Source organism: Capsicum annuum, chromosome 9 (genome assembly GCF_002878395.1).
Source record: "Capsicum annuum cultivar UCD-10X-F1 chromosome 9, UCD10Xv1.1, whole genome shotgun sequence".
NCBI classification, from domain to species: Eukaryota; Viridiplantae; Streptophyta; class Magnoliopsida; order Solanales; family Solanaceae; genus Capsicum; species Capsicum annuum.
The window spans coordinates 34390039-34401345 of NC_061119.1; the positions used below are offsets into that span (position 1 = coordinate 34390039).

The window sequence follows — 11307 nt, forward strand, 5'->3', positions numbered from 1 at the left end:
AGTTCCGTCTATTGTAATATAAAATCATTAAGTTACAACTTAATAACATAAAAAAATTATGATTCAAAATTAATAAATTTCAAATTCTGAATTCTCTTCCAAGAAAATGTTGAATAATAATTCTCACATACATTAGTAATACGAGATTAGACTATTTAAAGATAAAAATATCTTCAAAATAAAAAAACTTTATATAACTATAACTCGTTATTGTTAATGATCATATAATAAAAAAAATATTTCTTTATTCACCACGGTATAATAATTCATTTAATTATTACCTAAGCCATAAATAATTGCTTCATTATTCACTACCGTATAATAATTCATTTACATTATTACTTACGCCATAAATAATTCTTTCATAATAATTTCGCATAACTAATATGTCAACCAAACTATCCGTAATGAATAAACAATAGTATTCTAATGATCAACTATTCTTAATTAATTAATGGATAAATTACACAAATCTCATACTTAAGAGACTATATTACCTAATATTCTTTATTTTTTAAAAAATTTACATAAAATCTTATTTTTCAACTTTACTCTCGATACATATCAAGAAAACCCACATCTTATTTTTAGCACCATTAACTCATTCAAAATTTTCTTTCCTAAAATATCTTCTTAATTATCAATAATTAAATTATCTCCCTTCCTGATTTTTTCATTTTCATTAATGCTTAAATCATCTTCCTTCCTTAGTTTTTCTCCTCCATTAATGCATGCAACTTTTTTTTTCCTTTCCTATAATCTCTCCCATTTTTTTTATAAAAATCTATTGATACATATATAAATTTATTTAGTTATTCATACATGTTTATTTTTTTAATGGTGATTCATATGAATGATAAATATGATATCATTATATGGGTATTGTGATGATTCGTACGATAGATACATTTTATATGATTTTAACGGGTTATACATATGATATTAATGAGTGATACATATTAAGCTGATTCATATGATAGATACAATTATTGAGTGATTCGTATGATATTAATGGGTGATTATATATGGTATTATGGTGATTCATATAGCAGATACAATTATTTATATCAATTATTGGGTGATTCATATATATGGTATTATGGTGATTCATATGGAAGATACAATTATTTATTTCAATTATTGGGTAATTCATATGATTTTAATGGGTGATATATATGGTATTATGGTGATTCATATGGTAGATACAATTATTTATTTCAATTATTGGGTGATTTATATATTATTAATGAAAGGTGATGGTGTAGTCAGTGTAGAAACAAAAGTAATAATATTTTTTTAAAAAAGACTAAAAGCAGAATTGAAAGTAATAATATTTTTTTAAAAAAGACTAAAAGCAGAATTGAAACATAATTAAAATTAAATCTAAAAAAATCTGACTAAAATTAAAGACGAAAAATGAGAAAAAAAAACAAAAAAACATATCTTTCATAATTAAAGACGAAAAAGAGAAATATAATTAAAACACCTAAATTAAATATAAAAAGGGAGAAAATTAGATATTTTTTCTTAAATAAAAGAATACAATGAATAAAAGAGAATTTGTTAGTTTCAAATGTATCACTTTTTTATATGTATCACAATATAACATATGTATTACCATTTTAAAAAATCAGAATAAAATATAATGAATAAAATAATCAGAATTTTATATAAAATCACTTAAAAATTCAGAGATTATGTAAGTTACCCATTATTAATTATAAAAAAAAATTATATCCATCCCACTCTATTCAATGTTTTTTTTTTTTGGTATTGTCAGTCAAGTACCATGGCCCTTTTATTTTTCTAAGCTCTTGAATTGTTTTGTGTTTTACGAAAACACACACACCAAAATCTGGGTTTTTCATTTCTCCACGATTATTAAATGTTAATCTACCGCCCAAAACATCGTTTTCAAATCTTTTCCAGCACTTCTAACGACTCCTTTGGTCTGCGAAGGTATTAGTAACGCAGTTATTAATAATGTAAAGATAGTTAGATAGGGTTTTTTTTTTTTAAAATTTATGTGAGGCTTAATTATGTACTGTTTCCGTTCCAAATTGAGATGTCACATTTATTAAGAAAAATAGTTAATAACATACTTAGTTTACTATAGTACCCCTATTAAATGATATTTACAATTTAATTTGAAGAAAAAATAATTAATAAAAAAGGTAAAACATGAAAAAAAAAATTTGTCTTGTCTTGATTAATGAAAAAAGACAAGTAAAATAGGAAATCAAATTAGAAAATTTATGACGGATAATTTAGGATGGAGGAAGTATGTATCAAATTTTAATTTATCTTTTATCGTGTAATTAAATAATATATTGATTAACTCATTATTTGTATACTCCTACATTTTAGTTATGTTTCGAAAATTCTTACGTCACGATTCAAAATTCAAATTTGATTGGTAACACATGATTAATTTAAATGTGAGATCGTAAAATGAAACTCAAATAACGAACTTGATGTGTTAAATTTTAAACAAAGCAGTTATAAAAACTATCTAACATGATATTAATTATGCTAATTTTAATACATGGGTAATTCTTTTCCTAACGAACAATCAAATGATCCCTTTAAATATCTAACAATCTATTTGAATGGTTGTTTTTTCATATCGTGTTGCTAATTTAAAGACGATATTTGTTTTGGTTGTTAGAATTTGTGTATTTATTTGTTAAATTATTGTCAAACAACAATGAAAAATCTTATTTTCACGTCATTATCTTATTTTTTTAATTCATTTTATCTTTACTTATTATACTTTATTTCTTACCTATCTTTTCATAATAGCTCTACTTAGCAGGATTATATTTTACTTTTTTTTTTGTAGGTTTATTCTTATTACAATAAAAAACAAATCAATATTTTCAAACTATTCATCAAAACAATATAATACGATATAATATATATATAACAAAATACATTACAGAATAATATGTACTCTCTTTAGTTCAAAATAAGTAAAATTTTAACTCAATATACACCTATTAAGGAAAGGAAACTAGGATATAATTATACGCTACTTTTCAGTTTTATTTTTTTTTTTGGTTTTTCATCTGGTGTCTAATACTGGTATTGGAGCCCGACCAATTCAGATTTGCGTTGGGTAGAGCTCAATTCGGGGGTAGCGCTCCCAACAACGATTTTACTTTTCAGTTTTATCATTTTAGATATTATCAAACTATTCTTAAAATTTCAATCACATTAAAATAAAGTCAATTAAGTAGCCATTTGATCATAAAATTTTTTTCTTTTTTTTCGAAAAATTATTTCACTTTAGTGAAAAAAGTGAAAACACGCTCCGTTTGGCCATGAATTTTTCAAATCCGAAAAATTATTTGAAAAAGTGAAAATAAGTAAAACTTGTCTCATACTTCTCTCACAAAATTTCAAAAACAATTTTAATTTATATTCATGGCGAAACACAACTCTAACTCTGAAAAAAAGTAATTTTCATGGTCAAACGATGCCTATGTCTTTTGAAACTCATAACCTAAGAAATGTAAATAAAAAATAAAATTAAAAGAAATTTTCAACATGTCTCATGAATAATGAATAATTATTTTTATTTTAGACATTAAAAAATAACTAAAAATTTAACTCCCTCCGTCCCAAATTATGTATCACCATTTTCTTTTTGATTCGTTCCAAAAAAAAAATGTCGTTTTTTCTTATTTGGTAAGTTTTTAAAAACACAATTATAATTTTATCCTTAGTGGTTCCACTTGATTTTAAATAATAGTACTCCTTTTTTATTTATTTTTTCAATTAAAAGTGTTCCTACTTAATCTTAAATACTATTACTTTTTCTTTAAGAAAAATAATTTTATAACTCTAATAAAGTCAATACTTATTTCAATCAAATGAGGATACATAATTTTGAACGGCGGAAGCATTTATTTTGAATTAGAAGAAGTCGAAAACATTGGAACAACGGTGTTAGAGACGACATCGTAACAAACAATTAATGTTGCATTGATTTAATGGCTATGAACAATTTTTTTACTTCCAACATTATTTTATTTTATTTTTTGTCAACATTTAACCTGAACTCAAGGCCACCAACACCATAGAAACTTCGGATTCCTTTCCTATTCCCCCCCTCACACATAGCCTCTGTCCCTAAAACTCACTACACGTCTTACTCCACTTCTTACACTAAAAACTTACACTCCACTTCCTCTGTCCCCTTTTAATCACCTCAAAATTTTGCTCATTTTTTGTAGAAACGGTCGTCAGCTGCTTAGTTTTATCCGTGAGTTTTAATCTTCTTATTCCTCACTGCTTTTTACATAAAAAGACAGGTCGATTTAGACTCCTTCCCTTCTATTGTTTGCTCTATTTTACAGGTAGAGTCGGTAGTTGCATAGTCTCATTTGAGAGTTTGATCTCCATTCTCCTTAATTTTTAAATTTTTACACAAAAAAGACGGATCTATTTAGGCTCCTTTCCTTTCGCTGTTTGTTTCTTTTTTCGTAGAAACAGTCGGCAGCTGCTTATCTCACCCGAGAATTTAATTTTCTTGTTTTCCCCCAAAAAAAGACTAGGATCGATTTAGGCGCTTTCCCTTCCACTGCATAGCAAGTTGAAATTCAATTCACAATGAAACTAGTTCCCTTCTTTCTCAACTTTCTCTTCTTACTATACCAACCCTCAAAATGTGGTTCCACTACAAATTCCAGTACCCAAATTATTTCACCAATGTTAATTTTACCGCTAAAAACCCAAGAAATCCCATCTAGCTCCTTTCCTAAAGCACCAAACAAACTCCCATTTACACACAATGTAACACTTACTGTTTCCCTTACAGTAGGTACACCTCCACAAAATGTTACAATGGTCCTCGACACAGGCAGTGAACTCTCTTGGCTACATTCAAATTCAACTCGAATCCAACAAGCCGTTTTTGACCCGACCCGGTCCACTTCTTACCGACCCATTTCATGCTCCGAACCAACATGCAAGACTCGAACTCAAGATTTTTCTATACCGGCTTCTTGTGACTCCAAGAATTACTGCCATGCAGTGCTTACGTACGCAGACTCTTCGTCATCCGAAGGGAATTTAGCTATGGATGTTTTTACTATTGGCGGGTCGAATTTTACGGGCACGATATTCGGGTCAATGGATTCGGGTTTTAGTAGTAATACAGATGAAGATGAAAAAACAACCGGGTTAATGGGTATGAACCGTGGATCGCTTTCTTTTGTTTCACAAATGGGCTTTAAAAAATTTTCATATTGTATTTCTAGTTTGGATTTTTCCGGGGTTTTACTGCTTGGTGAAAATAATTTTACTTGGATTTTACCGTTAAATTATACGCCGTTAGTTGAAATTTCACTTCCGTTGCCCTATTTTGATAGGGTAGCATATACGGTAAAACTTGAAGGCATTAAAGTGAAGGGTAAATTATTACCGATACCCGAATCCGTGTTTGTACCTGACCATACCGGGGCGGGTCAAACGATGGTTGATTCGGGTACACAATTTACTTTCCTACTTGGGCCAGCTTATAGTATACTAAGGAATGAGTTTTTGAACCAAACAATGAAAAGTCTTAGGGTTTTTGAGGATCAAGATTTTGTTTTTCAAGGTGCAATGGACTTGTGTTATCGTGTACCTATTAATCAAACGTGGTTACCAGCATTACCATCGGTTAGTTTGGTTTTCCGGGGCGCTGAAATAACAGTATGGGGGGAGCGATTATTGTATCGAGTACCGGGTGAAATTCGGGGTAAGGATGAAATACATTGTTTCACTTTTGGAAATTCCGAGCTACTAGCTGTCGAGGCGTACATTATTGGACATCATCATCAACAAAATGTATGGGTGGAATATGATCTTGAAAAATCTCGCATTGGCTTTGCTCAAGTACGATGTGACATAGCGAGTCAGAGATTTGGTCTTTTTCATTGAATGGAGATTACATCGAAGATGTAAAATACTATTCCTATTTTCTCTTATATATACATACTTCGAGTCAAAAACAATAGAGTGCTTATATCCCGGTCAAATGATCCCAGTATGCTACAATGTTGTGATTAAGGGATTTTCGCAACAAGAGGTTTGCGTGGTCCCAAGAAAATACACCGACCAAATTTAAGAGTTGCCATACTTGAAGTTGCAAGGACATCAAATGAAGGTGGGAGTTGTTGGTTCATGGCTAGAGTGGTGGGTGATTTTAAAGAGAGGCCATCACCATTTTGTACAATGCTTTTTTGTGGCTGAACGTAAAGGGTGTGTTGATTTTTTCAAAGGTAATTAATAAACTTCTTGTCGTGTTTAGAGAATGCATGGTCCATGTATACTCATTGAGTTATTTTATCTCTATGAAGGATGTAGGGAAATATATTGCTTATTGTTGTAATAGACCCTTTTAGTTGTTTGAATTAATTTTTTGATACATGTCTTGTTGAATATTTGATGAACACAACTGATTGCTCTAAATTTGAATTTTATTATTGCACAACAAGGACTCAATTCATTCGTAAAACTCTCTATGCTGCTCTCTCTTATTTCTCCTCTTATAATGGAAATTCTTGATCCTTAATTCTGAATGGATGACAACCTAGTGGTTGGTATTCATGATGCATGAAGGGGAGAGAATTGTGACTAGTAACATGGTTTTGAAATGCACGCACGTCGAGATGGAATGTAAATAGTAATTACCGTGTAAAAGAGAAAGAGTTACTAATTTTCATTTCATTACTGAATGTGGTATGGTTGAGAACACAGACATATGATTATGAGTTACTTACCCGTTCTCATGTGAGGATGGTAGGTGGAGATTCGGAGCACTTCACAGTTTTGATAGGGTTGCGCCATAGATCGATTCTTAGCCCGTTTCTATTTGGTTTGGTGATGAATGTTTTGACGCGACATATTCAAGGGGAGGTGCCTTGGTGTATGTTATTTGCAGATAATGTGGTTCTGATCGACGAGACTCGGGGTGGAGTTAATGATAAGTTGGAGATTTGGAGACAGACGCTTGAATCTAAAGGTTTTCGGTTAAGTAGAACAAACAGAGTACTTGGAGTGTAAGTTCAGTAATATGTCGCAAGAAGATGGAGTGGTTGTGAAGCTAGACTCTCAGGCCATCCAGAAAAGGGAGAGTTTCAAGTATCTGGGGTCTATAATTCAGGGTAATGGTGAGATTGACAAGGATGTCACGCATCGTATTGGGGCAGGGTGGTTGAAGTGGAGGCTCGCTTCAGTAGTCCTTTGTGATAAGAAGGTGCCCCTGAAGCTTAAAGGTAAGTTCTACAGAGTGGTAGTCCGGATGGCTATGCTGTATGGAGCGGAGGGTTGGCCAGTTAAGAACTCCCACACCCAAAAAGTGTAGGTGGCGAAGATGCAAATGTTGCGATGGATGTGTGGACATAGCAGGAAAGATAGGGTGAGGAATGAGATTATTCGGGAGAAGGTGAGAGTTGCCTCGGTGGAGGATAAGTTGCGAGAAGTGAGGCTACGTTGGTTCGGGCATGTGATGAGGAGGGTCCCTGATGCTCCAGTGCGGAGGTGTGAGACTCTGGCTATGGATGATTTTAGGCGGGTTAGAGGAAGACCGAAGAAATATTAGAGGGAGGTGATTAGGCATGATATGGAACAATTATAGCTTATAGAGGACATGACCCTTGATAGGAAGGTGTGGAGGACGCGAATTAGGATAGAGGGTTAGGGGGTGGGAGTGCGGCGGTAGTAATAGGGGAGTGCTCCTTTGGGTCTGGAGTTTCTGGTTCGTAGTGTTGGGGCTGTAGTTTTTGGGGCTAGTGGTGTTGACTTTTTTGCATCCCGTACTAGTTTATTATGCACTATCTTTTGTGTTTGTTATACTGTTAGTTTGTTTTGTGTACCATACTAGTTTGTATCTGCTTACTTTTTGTATTTGTTATACTGTTATTGGTCCTAAGCCGGGGGTCTATCGGAAACAGCTTCTCTACTTCTCTTGAGATTGTAGTATGATCTGCGTACACTTTACCCTCCCCAGACCCACTAGGTGGGAATACACTTAGTATGTTGTTGCTGCGTAAGCACTCGGTCTTACTTAAGCACAATTTATTTAAACACACATATAACTCAAATGAACCACTTCTATACATAAACGGTGATGAAAGGATATAGTGGAAAATATTTATTATTCTATTATAAAAATTTCTTGGCTGCTTTTTCCTAAAATTCTCATTCTAGAGTGCTTTCTCAATTCTCGACAATTTTTTGACTATTTTAGATTCTTGATGAAATATATATTATTGCTACTAATTAAGTTGACGATGAATTCTTAACACACTCCCTCTCAACACCAACTAATTTTCTTTACAACACTGTGAATATTACCAAAGAAAAACTGATAACAACCTAAGAGCACCCAATCTCTTCAATCCTTTATAAGATGAGATGATTAGGCCTCAAGAAAACACTAGTTACAAGTAGAGGTGGTAAAATGAATAAATTATATGGTTTTTCGTTTGTTTTATCCATGTTAAATGAGTTGGGTATTCAATCCATTTAATAGTGGGTCAAATATGGGTCAATCCATATTATTCATTCTCAAATATGGATAACCCATGAGTATCCATCAATTATAATCTCCTTAAAGTATGACATGTGTGAAGATATAGCAATGTCTAAAGTATACTTATTAAGGGCGTGTTTGAAATGAAGAAAAAAATTTCAAAAATATTTGAGAAATGACATCTTTTCCCCCCGAACTTTTCCTCCAAACTCACTTTAGCACTTAAACTTAATTTTCGTTTATTTACCCCCTATTAAATTCACCCTCTATGGCTGACATGGCAAAAAAAAAAAGCAAGTGAATTTTTTTTTAAAAAGGACACACTTTATTGTCATTATTATTTAATATATATATATATATATATATATATATATATATATATAAAATTAAAAAAATCTACTTCATCTTCTTCATCTTCTTCATCGGAAACATTTTCATCTTCTTCGATCGGAATACCTCGAACGACAAAACCTCAACCACGAACAAAATCAACTCGATACTAAGAAATAGCAAACGAACAGATCAGATTCTCGCATAACCCAACCCTGCTTCACCCGCTCCCGTTGAATATCATCGGAATCAGATCATAAACAGTCAATTCCAGTCGATGTGGGGCTACTTTTGAAAATTCCATCGAACTTGGCTGGAGAACGATCCGAAATGCGTCGCTGCTAACGAATTTCGATCGATTTTGCCTATCTCTGACTGGTGTAGTCAGTTTCTAATCTGCGTGACAAAATCCGGCGAGGATTTGCTCACCGAAAAAATTCAACGCAACCCGTCTCTCTCTCGTCTCACCTTTTCTTCTCTCTTTCTCCCTCCGATTCTCTTCTCTCTCATCTCACTATTTCTTTTCTCTCCCTTCGATTCTTATCTCTCTCATCTCACTGTTTCTTTTCTCTCTCCCTTCGATTCTCCTCTCTCGCTTAATCTCTTTTCTCTGATTTTGTGTGTGCAACGTGTGTGCGATGTGCATTGCCAGGGAGAAAAAGGAGAAAAAAAAGAACAAAGGGGGTGAGGTCTATGAAGAAGAAAAACGAAAGGGGTGGGGTGGGGGTGGGGGGCTGTGAAGAAGAAGAACAAAGGGGGTGGAGTCTATTTTATTTATATAAAATATATATTTTTATAAAAAATACATATATAAAAAATATACTCTTTTAAATATATAAAAAATAGTATATAAAAAGTAAGTGTGTGGGATTATTTTTTTTAAAATATAATTTCTTACATGGCAATGACATGGCACTGATTTGGCAATGACGTGGCGCGTGTATAGTTCACTCTCTGTGTGAGAGTGGGATTTTAATTTTGAGGTTGAAATTAATTCACTTGAAAGTTGTTAAGGGGGTAAATAAACGAAAGTTAAGTTTAAGTGCTAAAGTGAGTTTGGAGGACAAGTTCAGGAGGGAAAAAATGTCTTTTCACATTTTTTAAAAAAATAGAAGATATTTTCTAATTTTTTAATTTTTATTTTCATAACTTTTTTAAAAAAATTTGAACTTTTTTTTAAAAAAATTAAAGTATGACATGTGTGAAGATGTATCAATGTCTAAAGTATACTTATCAAGGGTGTGTTTGGAATCAATTTTTTTTTTTCAAAAATATTTTAAAAAACAAAAATAGAAAATATTTTCCATTTTAAAATTTTTATTTTCGTATATTTTGTTTTTTTTATTTTTTCTTTCTTTTTTCCCTTTTTCGTTTCTTTTTTTTTCCGCTTTTTTTCTCTCTTCAATCTTTAATTTCTATTTATCTATTTTCTTCTTTTTTTCCTTTTTTAAGTTTTCTTTCTCATTTTTCTTTTTATATTTTTTTTTTCTCTCCCCCTCTTTTTTTTCTATTTATTTTTTATTTTTTTCTTTTGCTTTTTTATCTTTTTCTTCTATCTTTAACTTCTATTCCTCTTTATTCTTTTTTTTTTTGTATGTTTTTATTTCTTTTCTTTTTCTTTTCTATTTTTTTTACTTTTGAAAAATATTACTAAGTCGAGCACAAAAAATAGCACAATCGCTTATTATATTTTTATGTGCACCATCATTTATATTTTTATATTCATTGACACAATTGTGTTTGTATTTTATAGTTTACACTTGTATGAATATTTTTATTTTATAGTTCACGCTATTATTTATATTTTTATATTTATTGATATAATTGTATTTGTATTTTTATTTTATAGTTCATGCTATCATTTATATTTTTATTTTTATTTTTATTGATATAATTGTATCAAATATGATACATGTTTATACAACTTGAACTATACAAATACAAATTGTACTTGTTTATATACAAATATAAGTGCTAAATTTAACATACAAATACTAACGATAGATTTGTATATTTTAGACTCAAACAAATACAATAAATTCATACACTTGTTTATGTACAAATACAAATAATATGTTATAAATATTTATATTTAAACTATTCAAATAATAAATTTATTTGAAGTATATAATATGATACAAATAAATATAAAATACAACAACAAAAAAATGAGAGAAAAATATTAAAAAAATGACAAAAACGAATAAACGAACAAAGCAAAATGAAAAATAAAATACAAAAAAAAAAGGGAAAATGACAAAAAAATGTAACAAAATGAAAAAAATAAAGAAAAAACAAAAAAATGCAAAAAAATGGAAAAGAAAGAATGAGAACGAAAAAAAGAAAAAAGGAAAAGGAAAAAAAAAAAGTGTTATGATATATATCAATTACAATGAATGTTTATCAAGATCTATTGATGTCTATCAGAATTTGATGTATTTGTCTTTTAGTGT

At 30.7% G+C, this 11307-nt stretch overlaps 1 protein-coding gene across 1 annotated transcript; it reads left to right on the forward strand.

Moving 5' to 3' along the window:
• The first annotated feature begins 4027 nt into the window (after positions 1 to 4027).
• Positions 4028 to 6442, forward strand: LOC107842821 (aspartic proteinase PCS1). Its single transcript, XM_016686849.2, has one exon. The coding sequence runs from the start codon at positions 4615 to 4617 to the stop codon at positions 5926 to 5928; it is 1314 nt and encodes a 437-aa protein (XP_016542335.2). The 5' UTR covers positions 4028 to 4614; the 3' UTR covers positions 5929 to 6442.
• The last annotated feature ends 4865 nt before the right edge of the window (positions 6443 to 11307 follow it).

Coding starts and splice junctions, on each gene's coding strand:
- LOC107842821 (XM_016686849.2), top strand. CDS start 4,615: ATGAAACTAGTTCCCTTCTTTCTCAACTTTCTCTTCTTACTATACCAA.